Raw genomic sequence first — 26,613 nt, forward strand, 5'->3', positions numbered from 1 at the left:
CTACATCACTGCAACTACCCCTGTGTCCTGGATCCCACTCCAGGTCCCGGGTCTTGCAGTAGCTCCCAACAGCTGATTTTGACAGTGCGTGGTAGGGGGCTGAGAAGGAGGGTGTCCCAGGGGCACCGGCGGGCGGGCCGAGCCTCTGCCAGATCCGGGGATGATAACGTGCCTGCTCCATGTCGCGGCTTCGGGCTGTCCAGGCTCCGCCCCCTGTGAGTGTGTAAGTGTGTGATGCTGCCGCGGCCGCCGCCGCCGCCTGTGCAGCCGCCGCCGCCGCTGCCGCTGCCGCTGCCGCTGCCGTCCCCGGCTGCCGCGCCGCTGCCGCTTCCCTCGTCGCCCCCGCCTTCGCCGCTGGTGCCGCCACCCCGCAGCCCGCCAGGCGGGCGGCCCCGCCGGCAGGAGCCCACCGCGGCAGCTTCTGCACAGTCCGGGCGCTGGGCGCGCGGGCAGCCGCGGACCCAGCAGCCCGGAGAGGGCGGCCAGGGGCTTGCCCACCCTGTGCCACCACTGCTTAGGAGAGCAAGAGCAGGCATCTCCAGCGCCTGCCGCCGCCGCCTATGCGGCTTGGGCACTTTTAGCCAGGCGGGAGGGCCAGAGAGCCGGGTTGCCGAGAGCAGCCAGCGAGCCGCGCCGCGAGCTGCGCCGACCCGCAGCGAGCAGGGACGGACGCCCTCCCGCCGCCGCCGCCCGCCGGCTATGGATCTATTCGACTTTTTCAGGGACTGGGACTTGGAGCAGCAGTGGTAGGTGTTGATTTTTGTCTTCTCCTTTGATGAGCGGGTCCCCTGGCGGGGTTTGGGTTTTCGCCTTTGTTAAGAGGAGCTGGGGCTGTCGTGGGGGCGCCCCGGACGCCCTCCCACTTGCTCTTCGTCACCTCTAGCTCCGGGCACTGTGACTCCGTGGTCTGGGGCAGGCGTGAGGGGCAGCGCGGGAAGAGGGACAGATGCGGGGCAGAAAGGCTCGTTTTGCAGTCCAAGTCCACAGAGTTGCATTTGGCCCACATCGGATTCGGTGCCGCCCGCCTAAAGACTGAGAAGCACGACTTCCATCCGGAGACTCACTGGGTTGGCCTCCGTGCGCCCCGGATGCCGCCCGCTAAAAATGCCTCAACTTTCCAGGTGCCCATTGCCCGCGGCCGGCTGCAAGAAAAGGCAGCTGGGCAAGGGGCCACTGGCCGCCCTCTGTTTCCTCCGCGGCCGCCGCCCCCACCGCAGCTACCTCTATCCCCAAGTGGCGTGGCGCGCACACCTTCCCTTCCCCAGGATCAACCCAAGTTCTCCACACCCCAGCGATGAGTGGCAGCTTTGGGGGCCACCGCTGTGCGGACCCCGAGCTTTGACCAGCTTCTTTGCTTGCCTCTCAAGACAGGGTTTTTGAAGTTGGTCCCCGAAGTCGGGTGCTCCGATGTCAGTGAACGTTTAATTACCAGTTGGACCCATTCAGCCCCTCTGGAAGGCAGCCGTAAATTTGTGTAATGAGCACCCATGTCGGATTCAACGATTTAGTCTTGCCCTTCAAAAAAATACCCGAAACTTGGCCATGACAGATTTGGAAAAATGATGTGAAGGTGGCACGAAGTTGTTACTCTGTGATGTGCGGTGCGTTTTGATTAATACTGATACATGTATCTGTTAACTTTTTAAAAACTTCACCTTCCACTACAAACATTATCATTGTTTGTCATAACATCTTAACAGGTCAGTTTCCCACAACAACTTAAGGAATTGGGCGGGGGGTGGGGTTGGAGGGGGGCGGAGTGTCAGGAGAGAGCAGCCATAGCAATTGATAATTATGCTCTTGGTCATTGCCTTTTAAATTATAGTTAGAATAATCTATAGCACCGAGTACTAGTACGAAGTCTTTTGCAACGTTCAACTACCAACAGCTGTTGGCTATGAATGCTGTGTAGTTTTATGTGGGTTTCTCTTGTTGATGTGATATTTTAGGCAATTTCCTTCTTTAAAAAGGGTCATACACTTTGCCAATAGCTTTATTATGCCAATAATGACTCCTTTAGTTGCAAATCCAAGATAATAAGAACTTAAATGCATTTTATTTTATAGCAGTTATGGGTAAATCCTTGAAGCACAAGTTATGCTGTATCTGTACTAACCTGAAAGAGATTTTTAAAAATACCATACAGGATTTTATCCACCCTGCAGGAAAACATTACATTTAAAAAAAATAATTATGCTGTTTTTTAAAAGTAAAAGTCACAATAAAATTACTGCTCAAATAAATATTATGCTTCTTCACATAGCCTTCACTCTGCTTTTCTAATTTATTTTGCAGAAAACTGTTAAAAATAGCATTGCTATTTGCATACAATTTACCTAATATGTGGTGTGTGTAATATCATTAATTTAACATGGTTATGATTTATTCCATAGGTGTAGTTCAAATATTAGACATGTACTAGATATTAGATTTTAAAAATCTTTATTTTATTATCTTAATTCCAGTTTAACCTTATGCACATGCACTTGCATGTTTAAAAGAGATGAGCTTTTATATTGGATTTCACTTTTTCAAACTGTTATGTTCTTTCTCCCTTTAGAAGATTCTCTTTTCTTAAGGAGAATACAAAACATTTTCCCCCACAGATCCCTAACTATGCCACATTAGTTAAGAAACATGGAGATTTGAACACTGAGAGGATATTATATGAAATACTGATATATTAGTATAACATGTCTGCATAAATAAGCCTGCTTTTTTCTCTGTGCACATGATCCAGGCAAATTTTCCCTTCTACTGTTTGATTCTAAGGAGCAAGCTTCCTTATTCATCTGTGTTTATAAATCCTTGTAATGTGGCTGTGCTTCTGTGTTTTGTACACTTCCACAGAAGAAAAGAGACATAAATGTGACAACAATGCATAAACTAAAAAACGTGACATTGTCTTGTATGAATCCAAACTCTTTGGACATGCTGAGCATACCAGTTACATGTTCCTTATATGTTTACTTCTCCTCCTTGGGAATAAGTAGCTGCATAGTGATGACATCTACTCTCTCAATGATCAAGGAGGGAAGAGGCACCAGCAAAGTTAAGAATCAAGTTCATTGAACCTGTTCTTAACATTCACTTGTGGAACAGTATGCTCTGAGCTGTCTCTATTACAACCCTCGATGTCTGACAATAAGTGGATCTGGACAGCTTAAAAACAAACTCATTTTTTTCTAGACATAATGAAGAAAGACTTTATATACACAGGCATATGTGTTGTTTGCAAGCACTTGACTATAGTAAACAAAAGTGCATGCCCATTTATAAACACACATTTGTTAGGATGAGTGCAAATGGAAAGGATGGGGGTATGAATGACGCTGCAGCGTGTACGTATATGAAATGTCTGGGAGTGCTCACATGCCAAACAGAACGTATCACTCGATTTCCCAAACTGCAAGAATATCTTAATGGGTCATGCTCTGGACTCGATTAAAGGGCCAAAGCTCAAGTTCTTTAAGATTCCTGGATGAATGAGCAATGTTCACCTGAGTTTGAATTTAATACAAACCATTCTGTGAAAGAAAAGGAAGGCACAGATGTGTGCGTGCATCAAAGACATCACTTTCTTAAACAGAATAATACAAAGAAATAAAATTTAAAAATCAAATGTCATCATTCCATAGACACATTCTGTGATAACAAGGTAAAGAATTCTTGAGGTGTCTGGCGATCATGTGTCTAGACTTGGACATGTTTATCAGCAATGGCCAAGTCATTAATTCTCATTTAACAGGGGAAAATATCTTAAGACCTACAAAGTGTATGCCCTTTCAGTCCTGTATGCACCTCAGCCCTAGTATTGATTAGGAATTGCTTTATGACAGACCAAGTTTCTTTGCCAGGATGATTATCCTTTTATTAAGGAAGGAAGGAAGGAAGGAAGGAAGGAAGGAAGGAAGGAAGGAAGGAAGGAAAAGGAAGGAAGTAAATATAGCAAAGAACAAATCCTTAAAAGTAAAAAACGGAAAGAAAATCACATTATGGCAAAATGAAAATGTGAAAAAGCCAATTGACAATTGTAATAAAGTGACTGTGACAGTGGCTGCCTTTTCACTGTGAAGGATGGTATCAATTGTTTGTAGTTTTTATGTGATGTCTCACAAGTAGCATAATTAGAGGCCAGCTTGCAAATGGGCAGTTATACAGGAAGAGATTTAAACTCACTAAACCGTTATATAAATAGAAAGTTCAAAGGTCTGTGTGGAGCTGTCAAGGCTGAGAAGGGGCCATGTGCCAGCGGCAGCCCCCAGGGCCTGCCCCAGCAGCCCACACTTTCCCAGGTTTTCTGGGAGGGGGTTCCCTGCTTCCCAAAAGTGAACTGTTCAGGCTCCAACCTAGCATGGCCCATACACTGCAGCATCCTGACTGCCTCCGCCTGCTTTGCGCACACAGGTCTTCCGAGAGTCCTCGTTAGCTGCAGTCCTCCGGAAGAGCTGAGCAGGACTGTTTATGGATGGGAAGGTGTGGGAGACAGAGAAAACAAAATGTTCATTTGGCAATCTGGAGATACTAGGACTGCCATGGAGGGGGGCATTCCTTTTTGACTAAAGCCTAGAGTCTCTGAAGATTTCTCCTTCTCTGTTTCCATTCATTTATCTTCTCCCCTTTCTCTCTGTGGTCTGGTAGAAAGAAAACTGTTTGTTTTGTTTGATAGCACAATGTTTGAGCATTCATTCAGTAAACCATTTTGATCTGAGTTTCTTATGGGAATGTATGGGGAGGAGAGATTTAAGATGGTGAAATTAGCTAGTGATGAGATCTCCTCCAGAATCCCCCAAAGAAGAAAAGCTACCTCAGTAAATCTTAAAAGGCATATCTATTGGGCAAGGAAGAAAATTGTCTTATGTTAGAAATCAGTTTAATGATACATGAATTGTTTTGCTAATGATTCAGTCAGGCATTTAGCAACTTTAAAATATACAAATCAAGATTGAAAATGACTGCCACAAAAATGAATCTGTCATTATAAACATAAACAAGATTCCAAACATTTAAGCATTTTCTAGATGGATAAAAATTATATTGTATTTAAACATGCTAATTATTGTGGAATAGAAATGGCTTTAATGTGGTGAACCTTTATTTCATGTGCATTATTCTTAGCTAAGAGTACATCTTACATGCAGAATTTGTGAATATTTAGCATGATTTCAGAATTGTAGAAGGCCAATAAAATGGCCCATCTCTGGAACAATCTAGAAGCTGTACCCCTGAGAGCATATAACTTTAGGTCATACCTCAAAGAAGGAAACACCACATACTGATTACCCAATCATGTAGACAAAACAATTGCTACAGTGACTACATTCTTCACTTGTAATTTTGACTTTATTTTACTGATTATTGTGGGATAAAGAGATATTATATAATCTTGTTTGCTGGGGTAGGCATTTAGTCTAAAGGTTAAGATACCAGTTTACATGCTTACATCCCATATTGGACTACTTGTGTTCAATGCCTGGTTCCAGGTCCTGAATCCAGGTTCCTGCTAATGCAGATCCTGGGAAGCAGCAGTGATAGCTCAAGTAGCTGTGTCTCTGCCATCCATGTAGGAGACCCAGATTGAGTTCATGACTTCTGGCCTTGGCCTGGCACAGCCGCAGCCCCAGCTGTTGCAGGTATTTGGGAGTGAACAAACCAGCAGATAGGAATGCTCTCTTTCTCTCTGCCTCTCAAATAAATAATTTTTAAAGCTTGTTTACTGGTAAATAGACAGAAAAACATTGCTGATTAAAGAGCTCAAGTTCATAATAGGATCCTTTTTGAGGTGTGTATTTATGTGTGTGTGTGTATTTTTCACCTGTGATAGAAATCATCATCATCATTACTACTGCAACTTGAATATTCACTCTATGTCCCAAACTCAAGAGTAAATGCTTTAAATACTCAGTTGCTTTCCCTCGAAGACTTTATGAGACTAGATATATTATGATCTGCAGTTTACCATTGAAATAATGAAATCATGCAGTATTCAGTGATGCAATCCAGGATTCAGCTTAAATGGAGCTGACTCCAGAGTCTGTAAAATCAACAGCTGGCATTTGTTTGATGCTTTCCAACATGTGGAACATTTTTCCATATGTCATCTCATTTGATCATTGTAAATTAGAATGTTCAGGTATTATTCCCATTTTTCAGATGAGCAAACTCAATCCTAAAGGAGCTCCATAACACCCTAAATTCATAAAGCTTGTTAATAGTAGAGATTAGTCAGAAATCTACAATTTCCATGTCAGGTGCCTTTCCACAAAGCATCATTATTTTTTATCATGTATGTCTGAGCAATAGCTCACTGAAACAAATGAATTGGATTGTGTATATCGTACTGTGTAAAAATATATGGAATTACCATGTAATAGGCCTACCTTTTGTCATTTAGTTTAAAAATGACAATTTCTGAATTGATTCAGTCCCTTAGTACCTCTTTTATATAGATGCCCTTTTAATGAAAATGTGTGAATGAAAATTACAGGTATAAAGGATGCAAAATTGAAGTTCCTGGGAACTGTCCATTTAAGTTTGAATGCTCAAATATTGAGGATTCAGTATTCATTGAAGATTTGATACCTGAACATAAAGGCTACTATGGTAGATTAGTTTGGTTGATTTAAAGCCATCAAGCTGGAGTTGGGAAGTTGATAACATTTCTTATCAAAGCTGTGTTATTTGCCACATCTATTATTAGCTTTGATCCTTACAATAACTTTGAGAGTTTGTGAGGACTGACATTATCAGCTGCATTTTGTAGATGAGAAAACTGAAGTTCAGAGAGGTTGCGAAACTTGCATAAATATACACAGTAAATGGATGGTCTTGAGATACATGTTCATTGCTCTTTTCACTGAATCGCTACTGTTGTGCTAACTCATTTATGTTTAAATATCCAAATTGCTACCAGAGAATGGTGGATCACCCTCCAGCAGCACCTAGCCCAGTGCCTTCCCATCATAGATATTCAAAAAAGCATCTGTTGATTGATGTTAGAGCTATGCTCAGCTCAAAGAGTGTTCCATGCAAATGCATGTATCTTTCAAACATAGTTGCACAGTAAATCCTGGTGATAATACCAACTCGCTGCCTCTGAAATAGTTTTTTAGTTGGCATTCTTCTCAAATCTGTTAGTCTGATCTCTTTTGCAGAAAATAACAAGTAAAAACAATGGCTACAGAAGAAGCTTAATAAGAAATGGCAAAAATACAGCCCATGTTATTAGTGTGATTTAAAAAATAGAATTTCTGTGAATTCTAAGATATCATTAGCACCGAAGAAAACAACACGAACATATCTTTTAAGGCACAGGGGTCCAGAAGTTAACAGGCTGGTATTGTGTCTCAATCCATGCAGAGAACGTTAAAGAGGAATGTGTGACAAAAATCTGAAGAAGAAATGAGTGATCAGAGGGTTGGGATTCCTCCAGCTTTCCTTGAGTTTCAGCCTTTATGACTTGTATTTCATCATGAGAAGGCTGTTTTTCTACTTAAGTGTAGCAGATCCACACCATAAATTATCATGACTGTTAAACAAAGGTCCAGCACTAGGTTCCTCTAATGTAAAACTTCTATGTTGCACTTTAATGAAATTTTATATGCATGTTCAAAGCAAGGCACACTTTACACTATGGATAGGGTGATGCTCTGAGTTGTTGAATTTATTTTAAAGTAAATCTTTTCAATGACCTTAGCTGCTAACATCTACCTACTTACCGAGCTGAGAAAAATTATCTGAGAGCTTAAATAAAATGGCATGATTTAAGCAAAGCTGACAATAGCATTACAACTAGAATTTGATTTTGATTATGGATAGCTTAGTTTATGGCATGCTATTTTTAAATATACCTGTGCATTTTGCTTCATTTAAAAAATAAAATCATCTGGTGATTTAAAGTAATCTTTGATTTTGTTCTTCAGTAGGCATGTGCTGGTATATGAAGGTATGAAAACCATACATTGGGGAATAAACTAAGGAAATGGGATTTGTTTTCATTACAAACTCAAAATCATTAATCTGTTTATTTTGTCAATGTTCCTTTTGCTGGAACAAAAAGAAAACAAAAAGATCTTTATTAAACCAGATTCCTGGAGTCAGAATTTTGTGTTTTGTAGGCAATGTGTTTCCTAGAAATAGCATGGTTCCCTCTGTATAGAAATAAAAAAAATAAGACACTACTTGTCTAGTAGTGACTCTGAAATGACAATCTTGGATTTAATAGTCATTGGAAAATTTCTCTAGGAGTCATGTATTCTTGGTCTTTAGGCTTCTAGTATAATTTGGTCACAGTAACCCCTCAGAAGAAACATGTTGTGAGGTCAGTTTAACCTTCAGACTGTGGCAACATGTACACGATGACCTAACTATCTTTTGAACAGTGAAAAATGCAATCACATAAGGTTTACTTCCCTTTCCAGGATGTCAGTCAACTAATTTCTTTACCAAATTAATTTTCCAAAGGGACTGATTGTTTTCCTGCCAGGTCGGCACAGCCACAGTAACTAAATTAGATTCAGCGTGATGGATGTTTCTGATGAAGTGCCATGAAGAGGTCTCATCAATTAGCTATTATTTATTTGCTGGAAAAATACTTGGCTCTGGTGTGTAGAGATTAATTAATTCCTAGAACCTACTGTTTTGAGGCTGGAGGGCCCTTTAGGATCATTTGGTCCAACATCTTCATTGTGCAAATGAAGAGACAAAGGTCCAGGATGGGGAAATGACTTGCTCAAGGACATCCAGGGGAAGCTGGTTCAGGAGCTCTTCTGTCCTAATGCAATGTTTGTCACCTGTCAAGAATTGTTTTTACATGGGTTCTACTTTATGTCCAATACTTTGCTAGTGAGTTGTATTTAGGAGGCGATGAACAGAATCTAAATATGACCTCTAGCCTCACATACTTGGCATTAGAATATATAATTAGATTTGGGGAAATCATGTAACGTGGGTTGTAAATAAAGAAGAGAGAACATGAGCTAGAGTAAGCGAAGCAATCTTCAACAAGATCTGTGAAACTTTTAGTGTTGTTAGTGCAGTCCACGGTGACTTGGAAAGGCAGAAATTAGGATTGTTTAGAGAACAGGGAACATCCAGCACTCCACATGAGAAAATTGACTTTAGATCCTGAGTTAGCTGGTTTCACAGTAGCTCACATTCATCACATAATTGCCAGAGTCCTGTTGTGCTGTGTGGATGGAGTACACTCATTAACACTTAACCATCATTTGCTGAGGAACAAGCACAAAACTATCAACAACTATTTTGACTGTCTTTACTATGAAACATTTATGCAAACATTCTTCAAATAAATACCAAATAAAAAATGTTTTCCTGAAACAGTTGAAACAAACCGACACAATTGCTGGCAAAATAGCTGTTTTCCAAAGAAGCATATATTGTGGCTCTTGAGATATACCCAAATACTTCAGTTCTTTTGTTCAGTCTCCATTTCTAAAACAAACAAACAAACAAAAACTCTTTTATGGTCTGCATTCTATTTTTCAAAAAGGTGAGTTGGTATTGGTGCCTTGGTACCATCTGATTGGTATTGATATCTGTGTTTATGATTAGTTGTTTGACCAACAAATAGTCTATTGTCTGCCTATCTCAAACTTTAAATTTTAGTCCAATCTCTGGGAAGCTTCTGGCTAGCAGCAATCCTGCCTCCACCTCCCCTGGCTAGACTCATAGATTTCTGCCTTGTCTGGTGACATCCTTCCTCTGTGCTTCTTCACTGCTCATAGTATACTTCTACCTGGACTGGGTCATGTTTCTCACTTTTCCAACTCCTCCATGCATCTGTGTTTTGGTGTGGGATGATAGTGTCTTTTATTTTTGTATTCCTAGTGCCTGACACAGAGTCATAACAATGTTGCCAATTCACAGTGCAGCATTATTCATTTCTTTAATTCACTCAGGCACTGTGTTAGATCTTCACAATGCTAAGTCTAGTTGAGGAAACATGATGATAATTGTAATAGTAATAATAAAAGTAAAAATTATAATAAGACTAATATTTCCTATGCAACAGGCTTTTATTTGTGTTACCTGTTTTTTCTATGTTACAGAGCAGGAAACCAGGACAGATTCAGATTCTTACCTAAGATCACACAAATAATATGTTGCAGTGCTGGAATTAATGTGCAGGCCATGTGAACCTATGGCTGCTCTGCAAACCTATAATGATTCCCTGGAATAGATGCTATTACAAGTCAGCCATGCTTACTATAAATCTCTGCAGTGGACTGGGCGGATGAAGCCTTTGCTGTTTATCTTTAATACAGTCATCCCTTGGTATCTATGAGAAATTGGTTACAGGACTCCCACTGATACCAAAATCTATGGATGCTCAAGTTCTTTATGTAGAGAATGTAGTATTTGCATATAATCAATGTACATCTTTCTGTATATTTTAAATAATCTCTTGATGACTTATAATACTTGATACAGTGGAAATGCCCTTAAATAGTTGTTATACTGTATAATTGAGGGAATAGTGACAAAAAAGGGCCATCTTTACATGTTCAGTGCAGATACAATTTTTTCCAAATATTTTTTATTCACAGTTGGTGAAATGTGCAGATGCAGAGCCCACAGACATGAAGGGCTGACTATATTTATGAATCAGCATTGGGTTTAAGTTCTTAACAAAATGCAAATTATAACAGAGCAGATATTTACTCCAAGAAGAGACACACAATTTTGTTGCGCTTTGGGGTAGGCAGCAGATTCTGTACTTGGGAGGAAGGTACACTGGTTCATGAACTTGGACTTAATTCAAACTTGACAAGAACATGGGATCACTGAAGGTAGAGATCTTTGTTGGTTTGATTCACTGTTGCTTCTGCCATGCATAAAGCAGTGTCTAGCAGACAGTAATCATCATTACTTTTTGTTGAATAAATAAATGGTTTGATATACAATAACCTGATTAAAGTATCATGTAATCAAATTTTGTGAAGAAATAGAACAGAGGTATAAGAATGAGGTCTAAGAGACGAGCTAAAATCTCAGTGGTCAGACAGATAGGTATAAGTAGGTATACTGCTTTGCCTTCAATATGTGTTTTCTTGAAATAACATGCTTATTAAAATTTATAAATTAAGTGCTTTTTGTGTACATCCAACTTGCCAGGAATCCTGCTGGGAATTCACTGTTGAGAAAAAAATCTCAAACAGCCCTAAACTTACCAGATTTGTGATTTCAACTTGTTATGTATAGCATTATCTTGTCACAAGATATACTTGCATTTAATATTTTCAATAGTAATTTGAGGGTGATCAGACATTTTAAAAAACTGTCTTTTAGTTGACATTGTGGTACACTGGGTTGGGCCACCACTGGTAATGCCAGCATCTCATGTCTGTGTGTCAGTTGGAGTTAAAACTGTTCCTTTTCCAACCCAGCTCCTTAAAACAAAATAGTAATAATAATAAGAAGAAGAATAAGAAGAAGAAAAGGTGCCTTAACTTGTTACCATACTGAGTTGAGGCTTTCATCTAGTACAAAGTGAATGGGGAGAGCATACCTTCAAAATTTAATGAGTATTTTTGTGTATGCTTCCACACAATTGTTTCTTCAGATTTATAAGCTCTCTCTCTCTCTCTCTCTCTCTCTCTCTCTCTGTATGTGTGTGTGTGAGTGTGTGTGTGTGATTCCTACTTTGGAGGCTAACCTAGGATTTTAGGTTTTCCTAACATATACTTTAAGACTGAACATATTTCCAATTTATGTCTCTAGAGGATTCACATGAAAATTTCATCTCAAGTATGTGTAAGAAAGTTTCCATATGTGTTAATTTTTAAGAACTGTGTACTATGGTTTGATAGTCGAGGTGAGAGAAGTAGTATTTATAAAATGTTATGTCATATATTTTAGAAATATATTGAACAGACGCCCTGACAGATGGGAAGTTTCACCATTGTTTTCCAGACCAGAAAGCTGAGGGTCAGAAAGGTGCACCCATAACTTTCCTGAAGTCTCACAATTAGTAAATTGCCAAGCTTTGATTCAAACTCAGGTTTCTGGAGTGGAAAGCACATTTTTTTTTCTGATACAACCTGCCTTCACACAGTAGAAAATGAGCTGATAATAGAGTTTGATGGAAAACTTCAAGGTAATAAAAGTAATCTTGAAAAAATCCATATTTTGTTCTTTCATAGTGGAAAAATAAGGGTGACAAGATGCAGGTCTAAAAAAACAGAAAGATACAATGTGATAAAGAAACCTAGTACATTTTAGTGGAGATTAAACAGTGAGATAGCTCAATTAATCAGACATTAAGGTACCTACTAGAAGAACACACAGTAGATATCAATGGGTTTTTAATAAAGTGGCTGTTAGGGATAAGCTTTGTGGCATAGTGGGTTAAGCCACCTCCTGTCATCATCCCATATGGGTGCCAGTTCAAGTCCTGGATGCTCCACTTCTGATCCAGCTCTCTGCTAATATCCTGGCAAAGCAGTGGAAGATGCTACCCATGTGGGAGTCCTGAGTGAAGCTCCTGGCTCCTGGCTTTCGCCTGGCCTAGTTCAGTCTGTTGTGGCCAACTGGAGAGTAAAACAATGGATGGAAGATATTTCTCTCTCTCTCTCTCTCTCTGCCTCTCCCCACCACTGTAACTCTGCCTTCCAAGTAAAACAATAATAAATAAATAAGGTATCAATTAGAAATGAAACAAATTAAAGATTCAGGAAAAATGTAGTAGCTCAGTAGCCATGATGGACCTTTTTAAAAATATCATTAAATGTTAACTTATATCTTTTATGACAATTAGACATTTTAGCCCTTTAGTTTTGAAATTCTATAGTTGTTTAAATTTGAGTTGTGCAAATGTATTCCGACTGAAAGTTGTAAAACTTCTCCCATCAAAAATGATGAAGACCATTCTTGTTGGATTCAGATTAGCATTTATCCAGAAGTTGCAATGGAATGTCAATGCATTCTAATGCCATTGAAAAATGACACCCGTGACAGACTTCTTCCATACAGGCTATAGCAAACAATTCCAGTGATTCATATATCTTGAACAAAAAATAGAAGTTTGATAAACCTGTTTCAAAAGTCTTGAAAAGTTAAAGTGAATTCTAGATGTTGATTAGTAGCAAGTGCTGACAGCTGAACCAGCATTACCTCAGTTGATTAATTTATAAGGATACTGGTCAATGATTTTTACCAACAACTATGCATACTAGAATCCTATTGGGATTGGCCCAAATTCCATAAAGTAGGGCATTTGATTTATTTCAAGATTTATTAAAGCTCAATTTTGACATTATACAAATAATTCTTTAGTCACCTAGTATAAATGACATGTTGAATAAAGTTGTGATATCTGCCTCTAATAGTCTGATTTAATGAAGGGTTACATCTGTCTTTGTAGTTTAGTCCTGTCCTAAATGTGCACAGATAGAGTGAGATTTTTGGGTTTCCTATTTTGATTTCACTGGATGGCACCAGACCATGCATCCCTTTCCTTGCCATCGGCTTTTTACAGTGGGCATGGAAGACTCTCTGGTTTGGGTATAATAATCAGAACCACCACATCCACAATGAGGCAGAGGAAAAGCTTTAAAGACATTACCACTCTTAATATATGATTAGCTGAAAATTTTAATGTTTGAGATTTGGTTATATGTTTAAACCTGGAGTGTATACTGTTGTCAAACAAATTTAGTAAGATCACATTAAATCACTCAAATTCTTTAAAACAAGTTAAAATGTAGGGAACTACAAAATGTTGCCTAAGTGCATTCCAATCTACCATCTTCAATCATGCCTTTTACCCTTGGTTCTGGGGTAGAGTATGTCTTTTCTTTATGCCGTCAACACAACAATAGCTGTTCCAGTGGTGTACATTTCCCTGAGCCTTACAGTGTCACCCCAAATATGATTTCAGTACCAAGATTTGGCTTTTACACTGGTTACTGTTATTTCCATCTTTCATTAGGTTCATTGCTTTAATGGAAGATAGAAAGGTGAGTTTGCCCAAATGAAAAACTTTGAAGTCTGTTTTGCTTACATTTGTATGCCAAAATAAGAAGCAGGAAGGAGGTTTAAATACTTGGCTAGGTAGAAATATGTGGCTTTATATGTTTAAGATGTAAAAAACATGATTAGGACAAAGTTCATAGAACTTCATAGACATAACATAACTCTTAAACTCTAAGGTAAATGATGTAGTATGGGGTAAATTTCCTTAACTTGAACATAATCATAAAAATTCAAGGCAAAGCAATATATTCTGCAAAATTTATGAGATTTCTTGAGGGGGGAAGAGTTTGCAAAGCTTGACAACCCCCAGTGCATCTGGCCTGGCACATTCCTGTTTGTAATGAGAACCTTATGGGGTGCTGGGCCTTGGTTTTCTTAGGCAGGGCCTGTTCCCCAAGGGTATCATAAATGATATGCAAGTCAGAAACTTCATGGCTCATGGCACTTCTCAAAGATGTTTTAGTTAAGCTGCCCCACCCGACTACAGTGGCAGAAGTTAGGAAGGAGTTCTATGTATAAATCATCATTGAATTTTAGTTATTATTAATCTTTTGGTATTGCCCATAGTAATTTGTAAAGGGAAGACATACTGAATGACTGTGCCCACACAACTTAAAAAAATGGTGGAGATGCTTGGGGTTAATGTGACTATATTATGTGATAGGCATGCATTCATTTAACAATAGCACCAACCAAAAAACCACAGAAGTATAAATGCCAGTAATAAAAAAAAATGAATACAGAGAGACAAAAAAAGAAGAAGGAAGGGGAGGGGGAGGGAGAAGGTGGTAGGAAGAAGGGGAGCAGAAGAAGAACACTAAAACTGGAACGGTTTTTCCAGGTGTTTTCTCACATCTCATCTTTCCTTTTATTTTCCATATGTTATAAATGTTTGAAATTTACCACAGTGTCCGTTATAAATTTGGGCCTTCTGTGGTGGGATATCTGGGGCAGGAGAGGTGGTAGATTCTTAAATGTGTATTTGTGAATCATGTTTGCTCAAATATGTACATTGTAGCACCTGGATTTCCCTGAGCATAGTTCTGATGTGCTTTAATCTTAAAAGAAAGATTCACAGCAATGATGATGCATTTTGGTGGTGGGAGTTGGAGGTGGGGAAATTTCCAAGTTGAATTGGTCTGCATAATGTTGATTTTTAACATGCCTCTGCCTCCCCTGTGAACAAGAGTTAAGTCACCTTCAACAGCCAATGGGGACAAAACTGCTGTTACTTTCAAATATTCAACCCTCCCTTCTCTATCACCTACACTTCTTTCTCACTATCTTTTTGAATTCCTGACATTTATGCCTATCAAAATCTCAGTAGTTACTGTTTTGCTTGCTTCCTCAGGTTGGTCTAGCAATATTTTAGAAAAGATAGTCATAACAGGAGAATCATTGTCCTTTTTCATTGTATTCCCTGTAATCGTATTATTATCTCCAATAAATATTATGATTTTTTCTATCTTTTATCAGTGATCTAAGGTACCTACAACAGTGTTTTGAAAGAGAAAAAACAATACTGTTTTCTTGGATCCACTTAACTAATTTTTCCAAAGACTGTGCATTTTGTGATGGGATTATTTAAAGGTTGCATTGAATGAGGTAGCTCACAGTGAATAACAGGAGATTACACAAAATGAAGCATTATTTTAAAGAAAATAAGTATTGTTTACCTTTCATAAGTTTATTTTGAAAGAGTAGCAAATAAATCACTGTTTCCTCAATGGGAAAAATAGCATTTTCAGAAAGGAGAAGCCTTACTATCTTGAAAGCTGTGTCACTGTATTTCAAATTTCAGGCCCAAGACTGTTGTAGTTAATGCAGATTTATGACACATAAATTAAAAATATCCAAAGAAATATCTTGTATTTAAATTGTTGAATTAGTATGCCTTATTTTTTAAGTAAATGGAATAACACTGGAATTTCTAGCTGTTTTGATTAGGCAAATTAAGCCATACTTGTTTATATTTTCATTGTTTAATAGTATGACTAAATTTCCATAGGCAGTGGATAACTAAGCCTTCTTAGCTTCTGTAGTAATAATTTATATCCTCTCCGTTTCCCCATTATATACTAACAGGAGAATTAAGGCTCTCTGTGGGCTACATTCTTTTTTTTTATAATAATAATCTCTCACTTAAAGGCTAAAATGTATCATAAAAACTATGAAATATTAAGAAATATCAGTTTTCATGAATCAATGCAAACTAATTTCAGTAGCTTGCGTGCAAAATGATGAATATAACTATGACTCATTTCTCATGCAGTGTGTGATGGTAAACAAGAGAGGCTCCCATTAGTTGTCTGCAACAGTTGCTCCCAATCTGTGTCTCAACATCAGCGCTGAATCTTAAAGTTGTGCCAACTGCATCCTCAGTGTCCTCACCCGTAGTCACCCCGCTTCCGCCAGCCCCCAAATAGGAAGGAGAATAAAATGATCTCTCAAGGCAGCTAATTTCTTCCTATTTGAGTAGTTCGGAAACAAATACTATTATTTCTAGAAAAAGAGGCCTCCTTAGAGCTTCCAGCCCTTAGTTTTTGTTCTTCCATGGAGGCCATCTGGAATGGTCTCAGGATTCCAGTTCATCTGACTTCCCAGGTCTGAGGGCCACCCTGAGCTGGAGGTTGGGGAGAGGGTGTTCACTGCATTCTCATTTCTTAGCAAAAACTTTGAATCCTGGAAAAACTCAAAGTGGTCCTCTCTAGATATGCAGATGGGGAATGGCTTCACCTTTCAATCTTCTATTAGTTTAAATAAAGCAAAGGCAAGGTCTCTCTACTTTCTACAGAAACTTGTTGAGGAGCACATGAGCTGAGAAGTAGATCCTTCACAACTTTTTCCCAAGGAGCCTCCCTCCAGATATACTGTCCTTTAATTGCCATGATATAGGAACCCCACAGGAGTCGAGGAACTTTTCTTGAAGAAATCCAAAAACGAATATAGAACTGTAGTGCCTCCTGGGAAATTGTACAAGTCCCTCCCTATCACCATATTGGCAGAGACTTATCAGGGAACAGTGGCCCCCAGACTTGAGCAAGAGTGGAACCTTAGACACTCATCTGAGCACTTCTTCTTCTCAAAGTATTTTAAACCTTCCAGTAAGCTGGTGAGGTAGTAGAGAAATTGATTATTGCTATTTTTTTGACAATAGGGAAATTGAGACCGAGAGATACTGAGTCACTTTCTCAAGTTTCCATAGGTAGGAAGTAATGGATCTGGGATTTGAACTTGGTACTATAATACTACACTGTGAGATAGCATCTCAGAGACAAGTCTTGCGATGCTGATCTACACTGGACATCTCTGAACAAATGACTACTTGGATGTTATGAAAAGTCACTATACTTCTGGCTATGACATTGCTTCATCTTTGAAGGTGGAAACTGGGTCTGAGAACCATTCTACTCTAGACACTATATCTTTGAGAATCCACACCCTCCTTAAAGTATATTTTGCTGCCAAACTTCTGGTTTTATGACAGATGGAATCCTAAGTGGAGTGTCTCTTGAAGAAAGCAATGGCATTCATTAGTTACTTTATTCATCAAATATATTTTGAGTGTCTACCATGGACTAGACACTGGAGATACCACATAAATGGCCCTTGGAGTCAGACCATTAAATATTTAAAATATGATGAATTTTTTAAAGATTTATTTATTTATTTGAAAGGTAGAGTTAGAGGGAGGGAGGGAGGGAGGAAGAGAGCGAGAGAAAGAGAGAAATGCTCCATCTGCTGTTTCACTCCTCAATGGCCCTGATGGTCAGAGCTGTACTGATCCAAAGCCAGGATCAGGAGCTTCTTCTGGGTCTCCCACGTGAGTGCAGGTGTCTAAGTACTTGGGCCATCCTCTGCTGCCTTCCCAGGTGGATTACCAGGGAGCTGGATCAGAAGTGGAGCAGCTGGGACTGAAACTGCCACCCATATGGGATGCTGGTGCCATAGGTGGCAGCTTTTCCTACTACACTACAGTGCCAGTCCCAATAGGATGAAAATTAAACATATATTCACTGATTCTATATGATATTCAAGGTTATATCTGGTTGCAGGTTGTATGGTACATTTAAATGACAAAAACAGTTAACTCTTGGCCTATTCTACACAGCCTGTTCTTCAGAACCACTTCTTTAGTTGATGCATGCTGGGAAATTATTTGAATGAGATCGGCATGAGACAGAGAATTGTTTGAAGCCACAGCAAACAATCTTTGAGGACATTATTCTGAAAGAGTTGGAGTCATCAGTCATATATGGAAATGCATGGCACAGGGCATCTTGGTTTCTTTTGTGGCTACTGGGAAGAGGATGACCCAATGCTGCCTTGAATAGTATTGTCAGTGTCTACTATTCATTTTTTTCACTTTTTGCAGAGAAGGCTATTAAGTTAAAGCCTAGTGCCTATTACATTGTGCCCCATTGTTTGCTGTAACCTATATTTCGTTACTATTTCTTTACTCTACAAAATTTCCCATGCTTCACTGTTGATTAGTTATTATAAACCTTTGAATTGAACTATGTAGTAGTAGTTCTTTCAGAAAAGAGTCACTAAATCAGAAAATAAATTTGCCAAATATCACAGCTATTAATGGGGGATCCTAAGTTATTTTTTGCCATGAAATGCTACTTATAAATATTTAGCTCAGAGTTGAGACTGGAGACTCATCTTGAATTGGATAAATAGACTATTAAGGGGACTTTAGATTCCATTTTTGGGCCGCTATTGGTGCTGGAGTATGGATTTTGCTAATAAGAACAAACAGAGCCAAATGTTTTCTTCCAGAGATCCACCTTGACTATCAGTGTGAGTGAAAGATAACAGCCTCCGTGTTGGTAAATTTATCATATTTAATTGGGCAGTAGTGTGTTGTATTTCCAATGCTTCATTGGGATGGTGTCTTTCTTCTGCAAGAGAACTTGTACATGACCATGTATCAAATACCGTTGATAAGAAGTTTATAAACCTGTGCCCTCTGTTCTCTCCCCTAAGCAATGACCCTACCTGTGACCGAGTTTTGTTGGGGAAAGGTGGATATTGCCTAATAGACTTTAAGCTAGAAGAGTATGTATGTCTTGTATTTAAGCAAATACTGGATGACCCTTATCAGGAATGTTGTAGAGGGGATTCTAGCATTAGATAAATATTGAACCAGTTGACCTTTGAGGTTGTTTCACCTTCTGAATTTTAAATCCCTTGGGAGAAAAGCTGCAGTATAGGCTATAGGTTGTGAATCTTAAGCTTGAAACTGTCAGAAAATAATGCTCAGATCAAATGACATTAAATTCATTTTATATTTTAGAAGAAAATTACTTAGAATATTTTATCTAATTTGAGAGGAGCAGAAGAAGAATTGGTGGAAGATTATCGCAACATAAAATACAACAAATAATGAAAACAGCATGACAACCCCCAAATTTGACGGCTTTTTTAAATTAAAAGATGAAGAATCATATGTATCTTTTACTTATAGCCTCACTTATGAGCTCAAAGCATGGAACCTATTAACTACTATTGCTTCCTATTGGCATTTTCATGGCATCTTATGTAAACAAATCAGTGAAGCTAGGAGCTGATCTCCCCAAACTCCCCATTTGTGCATTCCTGATGGTGTAGGCACATTACTCAATTTGGTTATTGGAATGCTTGTAACAAAAGTCAAGTTAACTATTCTCCAGGATAGAAGTGAGATGTTAACATTCTAAATATGGAGATTGTATGTTTATATCCCTCTTATCTGCTCAGTTTCTCTGCATATTCAGAATAAAACCTAAGCATCTTATCCTTTGTTCATAAAATCTAGAAATAATTATTATAATCTATTAACAAATAGCTAGTGAAACAATACACAGCCATTTCTAGTTCAGTTTGGTGTGTAGTGAATATTTTCCACTAATGTAAAATGAAAATAATACAAACTGGAAGAAACTAAAAATGAAAGAAAAAGAGAGCCGGCGCCGTGGCTCAATAGGCTAATCCTCCACCTTGCGGCGCCGGCACACCGGGTTCTAGTCCCGGTTGGGGCGCCGGATTCTGTCCCGGTTGCCCCTCTTCCAGGCCAGCTCTCTGCTATGGCCAGGGAGTGCAGTGGAGGATGGCCCAGGTGCTTGGGCCCTGCACCCCATGGGAGACCAGGAAAAGCACCTGGCTCCTGGCTCCTGCCAGGATCAGCGCGGTGCGCCGGCTGCAGCGGCGGCCATTGGAGGGTGAACCAACGGCAAAGGAAGACCTTTCTCTCTGTCTCTCTCTCTCACTGTCCACTCTGCCTGTCAAAAAAAAAAAAAAAAAAAAAAAAAAAAAAAAGAGAGCTTAAATGCTCAAATAAGAATGTAAACTATTCCATATCTCTATGCATTATGACATATACTATGTGTATGACATCAAGTAATGACATTAGAGTGGACCATTCAGAGATCCAAGGAAATGTCTTCCTGTGTGTATATGTCATATGTATATATACATAATTATGTATTTATATTTATATACATGTCTGTATATGCACAGACTTATACACATATACATATATAAGCTAGTTTTTAATACTAGGTTTTAGATGAAACTTCAACTTTTTAAGATAGATAGTTCTGCTATTCCATTCTACTTTCTGTTCTCCCAATTTATACAAATAACTTTTTCTATTCTGTTAGCATTTTTATCTGGTTGAGGGCTATTTGCTCTAATTATGGAATTATTTTATTTTAAACATTCCTTTTCAGAATAAAATAATCAATGCCAGATGCCTTGATCACTTGTGAACTTAAAGGTAAAATATTATTTGAAGCCAGCTTTCATCTTAGATGCTTCAAAGAGGAGACATTATCCAACATTTTAAAAACCTGTGATGGCCGGCGCCGCGGCTCACTAGGCTAATCCTCCGCCTAGCGGCGCCGGCACACCGGGTTCTAGTCCCGGTCGGGGCGCCGGATTCTGTCCCGGTTTTACCTCTTCCAGGCCAGCTCTCTGCTGTGGCCAGGGAGTGCAGTGGAGGATGGCCCAAGTGCTTGGGCCCTGCACCCCATGGGAGACCAGGAGAAGCACCTGGCTCCTGCCTTCGGATCAGCGCGGTGCGCCAGCCACAGTGCTCTGGCCGCGGCGGCCATTGGAGGGTGAACCAACGGCAAAAGGAAGACCTTTCTCTCTGTCTCTCTCTCTCACTGTCCACTCTGCCTGTCAAAAAAAAAAAAATGTGAAATGCCTTAATGTCCAAGATAGATACACTCAGATGCATTCTGTGCCTGCTGCTTGTCTAGAACTCTTTTCAGACACTTTTGGATTTTGTGAAACTCCAAATATATGTTGCCCCAAGCCTTTTTTCCTGTTTAATTTTTAGAACCCTGTGTATTTGGAGGGAAGTGTAATCCATATGTTTCTGATTGATTTACACTTAACTCATCAAAATGTTGTTTTGTAAGACTCATTTGATGTCCTAGAAGGTTTTGTGCTTTTTTTAAGATAAGCTTTTATAAACCTTCCACATGGCCCCCATTTCCACTTCCCATCAGAATGTCTGATTCAGCTGAGGATAAACAAACTGAAATGCTCAACAGGGTTGAGTTCAGATCTTAATTGCTTAGGCAGAGTGTGCCAGGGGGCCCCAGGTGGTGGGCACTAGGCCCTCGTGTTTCTCTGCTGGCCTAGCAGTGCTCTGCAGGTCATGATACTTTCCTGGTTCTGCTTAACACTGGACCAGCTGTCTATTTTACATGCAACAGAATGGTTTTCCAAATACATTTAAATGGAACAGGGAATTGACTCCTGTTAACCAGAACTTTCATTGAACTCTTTGTAGAATAAAGATCTTTGTCCTAACTTATTATCTGAAAGAAAATGTCTTAAAGTGAGTATAACTTCCATAGCTCAGTATGCCTTTTACTTTAGACAATAAAGCTTTGTGAAAAATGTTAATCACTTCACCCACAGTACGTTTTCTATTTAATAAGCATTGTGATATACAGTAGTCACTAACAGTCTTGACCAATCTCTTTGACTATGACTGGTGGATCTGGCCTTTTTCCTGAAGTAATTTCTTCAAGCTTACAATTACAAAGCCCTTTGACAATCCCATTCTAAAATGACCCAAACAGTGCCCCTGAGAAGAAGTCTTTGTGTGAAAATCAAACAGTTTAGTGGAGTATAAGGACAGCAGTCATTGCTAGAGCCATGACAGCCTTTTATCAGTGCATGGCCTACTATGCACTGAAAATGAGCTTGTCATTTTGAATAGAAGCTATCCTAAGCCTCCTCATAGAGGGTTGACTTGAGGGAAGCAGGCCTTCCGGGATGCAGCCATATGAGTATGCCAGTGGGCTACCAGGTACTATCCAAGAGGAACCTCAGATCATGTCATTGTCACCATGCCTGTACTCTGTGACAATGTAGAGGAGTTGGCTGGTTCCAAACCCAACACAGCTTCTAGTAATTAATTGAATTTTTTGAATTTAAGATATATTTGGGTATAATTCAGAATAGTTCTTCAACCTTAATAAAATACAAATAAAATAGTTTTGCAGGGGCAGCACTGTGACATAGTAGGTAAAGCTGCCTCCTTTAGTGTCAGCATCCCATATGGTTGCCGGTTTGAGTCCCAGCTGCTCCACTTTTGATCCAGCTCTCTTTTATGGCCTAGGAAATCAGTAGAAGATGCCCCAAGGTCCTTGGGCCCTTGCACCCTCATGGAGACCCAGCAGAAGCTCCTAGCTTCGGATTGGCACAGCTAATGCAGTTGTAGCCATTTGGGGAGTGAACCAGCAGATGAAAGACCTCCCTTCCTCCCTCTGCCTCTGCCTCTCCCTCTCCTCTCTGTAACTCTGCCTTTCCAAGAAATAAAAAAAAAAATAAAAAAAAACAGTTTTGCCTTGCTTATACTAAAAAGTTATTATAAAAATATATTGGTCAGTCCTTGGTAATTAAAAATGAAGTGTGCTCTTCCACGATTGTTTGGGTCATGAAGATATAGTTCCTAGGGCCAGCGATGTGGCACAGTGGAGGATAGCCCATGTCCTTGGTTCCCTGAACTCATGTGGGGTATCTATGAGAAGCTCCTGTCTCCTGACTTCAGTCTGGACCAGCCACTGCCTTTGTGGCCATCGGAGGAGTGAATCAGCTTATGGAAGATCTCTCTCTCTCTCTCTCTCTGCCTTTAAAATAAATATATTTTTAATTTTTAAAAATTGTATTAATATAAAGAGAAGAGATTTCATGTATTTCATAGATACAGTTCAAAAAAGATATAGTTGCATTCTCCCTCATAAACCTTAAGAAGATATTAGAACCAAATTACAGTACATAATTTATATATCTATATCTCCAGGGATTTCTATATGTCAATATAATACCAACTATTGGACTTGTCCTGATGTGAAAGCCAGGGACTAAATGACCACCTAGCTTCTCAATTTGGTCATGTGAAATTGTACCTGAATATTTCAGATTAGATTGGATGTGATCACAAACTCTTATTTTTATAATGTGTGAGTATGTGGATAGAATGTAATAAAGGAAGACAGAAGTCAGATGACTTGCATCTGAGACTCTTTTGTTCTGAGATTGACAAGCCCTCACATTCAAGAAGTAGAATTTGCACCTACCCTTCACAGACTCTTCCATTCTCCCCAGTTGCATTAGCTTTCTGCAGATTCTATGCCATTGACAGGTCAGGGTAATAAATAGGGGCAGAGAAGTTCAGATTACTTTCAGAGTACACACATTTGTCACTGTATTGCCAGTGAGCCAGAACATCCATGCTGATGGCCATACAGCAATAATGTCTAGCTGGCTTCACCAGGCCTCAGTGGGTTCCAGCTTCTCTTTGGGCAGTCTCAACCTCCCCCATTGCTCTTTTAATAAATATGCCCAAAAAAGTTCTGATGCAAAATAGTCAAACTGTGACTGTTATTTGCTGGCCACCTGTCCTGATGACAAGAGGAAACATGGTTTGCCCTGACTGGACCTAAAGTCTTCATTACTTCTCCAAGGATTGCAGGTGTGCGACATGCTATATTTAACCATGTGGGTTGTTACAGAGGCAGTTGAGAGGACATCTGCATGTATTTGCATGACGGCAGAATGATCAACTCTTGTCTTTATCTGGTGACAGCAATGGTTTCATATTAGGTGTATTTTGTTGAGCATTTTGTATTAAGAGGTGAGAGTATGCTTTCTGGGCATGCATGTGTTTGTTTATGAAATAGACATATGTTATATCTACAAAGCAATGGGAAAAAAAGACTTTGTGGGAAGACTTCAGTTCCTTCCTGCTTGGGGAACATGCTGCAGGGACCTTTTCAGTTCTGCATTCACTATTTTACTATTTGTTCTAGGGATGTGGTGAGTGGGAGTTACATTTTAAATGAACATCAGATCTTTGCAAGATTTTCAGTGTATAATTGCTGGTACAATTGTATAACTGTATAATTACTTATAATTTATTATTAATGTGTATTAGGATGTACTCAAAATAGGCAGGAGTGGTGTCACCCTTTAAGGAAACACAAACATATTCTATTTTATTATTATAGTCCTATCTTGTCAATATCAGCATATTTGTAGTTTCATTTATTGCAAGTTACACTTCTGATACATGTTCATCTATAAACTATTCCAATACCTTAGTATAAAGATTCAGTATTATGTGATCACACACATACATAGTAACCAAGGAGAAACTATGGCATGGATAGCATTCAACTTTCATAAGGTCAAATGTTGTGTTGGTAATAGCATTGAGAATATGTCTTGAAATTGTACTTCAACTATAGTGAATAAAACACTTTCTCCTTGTAGTATCTTTGTGAAGTGCAGGAGTGATATATGTGTGTTTGTGTATATATATATATATATATATATAGAGAGAGAGAGAGAGAGAGAGAGATGAGAGCTTATGTTAAATGTTAAGGTTAACGTCCATTTTAAGCATTAATAACCAAATGAGCTAGTCAAAGCCACTAGTTCTGGATTCTGTGAATGATTAATATTATTTATTTTCAATTCAAAGTGAAAATGTCAAATCAATTGCATGATTTTCTTTGGATTTGTAATTGTGACATTATAAAACATACACATATACATAACCCCATTCATATAATTAAACCAATGCATCGAACATATTATTAAAGAATCTACGAAGTGTGTGGGACAGATATTTAATTATCACAGAAACATGTAAACTCCACAAAGTTTGTCAGTGTATTTTGATTATACATGTGTTCTCCATGTATGATTTGTGAGAGCTTCAGGGCAGATGGCCAAGTAATTTAGAACTCTGACTTCAATTACATACCATGTAATTCAAGTGAAAATAACTCTCATACAGCACAGAGATGTTAGCAACTATTTACAAGAAGTGTTTTGAAATTAGGATCAACAACAAAGCATGCTCTGTTTGATTTAATGTAAAAATTTTTGGAATGCCTATTTATAAAATATTTTCCAAATATTTTTTAATCTTTCTTCCTTGGCATTTTTAAAATTATGCAAGATTAAAAGTGAATTATGACTGATTTTTTTTTCCTTTCACATTGGTCATAGCAGATATTTCATTCCTGTAACTGCTTGAGAAAATCCTTGGCTCCAGTTCCTCTAGATTGGGAGAGAAATAACTTTTTTTAAGATTTAGTTTTATTTATTTGGAAGACAGAGTTACAGAGAGAAGTAGAGACAGGGAGAGAAGAGAGGTTTTCCATCCGCTGGTTCTCTCCCCATATGGCCACAAAGACTGGAGCAGAGCCGATCTGAAGCCAAGAGCCAGAAGCTAGTTCTGAGTCTCCCACGTGGGTGCAGGGGCCCAAGAACTTGGGTCTTCCTCCACTGCTTTCCCAGGTGCATTAACAGAGAGCTGGATCGAAAGTGGAGCAGTCGAGACTGAACCAGTGCCCATATGGGATGCCGGCATTGTAGGCCAGCGCTTTGACCCACAGTACTGGCCCCTGACATATTTTTTAGAATAATCATATAGACAGAGATGAGATGGATGGTTGTATTAGTTTGTTGTGTATCACTGTAATGGAATGCCTGAGGCAGGCTAGCTTAATAAAGAAGAGAAGTTTAAGTAATTCACACTATTGAATTCTGAATGTCTACTTAGCAATGTTGCAAGGCACAGGCTTTGGTAGTAGTCCCTGCCCCGCAACCCCCATCACCTCATAGGCAGATAACAACGGTAAGAGTATGTGAGTGAGTGAGTGACTATTCCCAAACAGGAATCCAGAATGAGATTCAAGCATCAGACTCAAGCTTTTATAACAACTTGCTCTCAGGATAATTCATTCCAGGAGACCAGTATTCCCTTGGGAGGGCAGCACCTTCCAAAACCTAAGGAGCACCCACCAGGCCCCACCTCCCAAAGGTTTCACCCCAAAAAACTGCTACATTGGAGACCAAGTTTCCAACACATGAACCTTTGGGAGTACACAGTTAAATCATATGCAAACAATAGCAGTTATCAATGACAAAGATGTCTGTGCTTTGACTTATAAAGCAACTGATACCACCTTTATATTTTGAAGTGGCTCTTAGTTGTCTTACAGTATGATTGTATTTCAAAGCACGGGATATCACAGAAGAGTCCCTACTTCTGGTCATGTAAACTTACTCTGAATACTTCAGTGTTCATGCACAACT

The 26,613-nt window shown here is 39.2% G+C and overlaps 1 protein-coding gene across 2 annotated transcripts in view; it reads left to right on the forward strand.

Annotated features, from left to right (window-relative positions):
* The first annotated feature begins 214 nt into the window (after positions 1-214).
* Positions 215-26,613, forward strand: part of AFF2 (ALF transcription elongation factor 2) — a 592,065-nt gene continuing 565,666 nt past the window's right edge. The window contains exon 1 of one of the 2 annotated variants that reach the window (XM_008273461.5): positions 215-746. In XM_008273461.5, coding sequence (XP_008271683.3) covers positions 235-746 — 512 coding nt within the window. In that variant the 5' untranslated portion in view covers positions 215-234. The remainder of the gene's footprint in view (positions 747-26,613) is intronic. The other variant, XM_051831608.3, reaches the window with a different exon arrangement.

This window comes from Oryctolagus cuniculus, chromosome X (assembly GCF_051225735.1).
Source record: "Oryctolagus cuniculus isolate XC-2025 breed Fujian yellow rabbit chromosome X, ASM5122573v1, whole genome shotgun sequence".
NCBI classification, from domain to species: Eukaryota; Metazoa; Chordata; class Mammalia; order Lagomorpha; family Leporidae; genus Oryctolagus; species Oryctolagus cuniculus.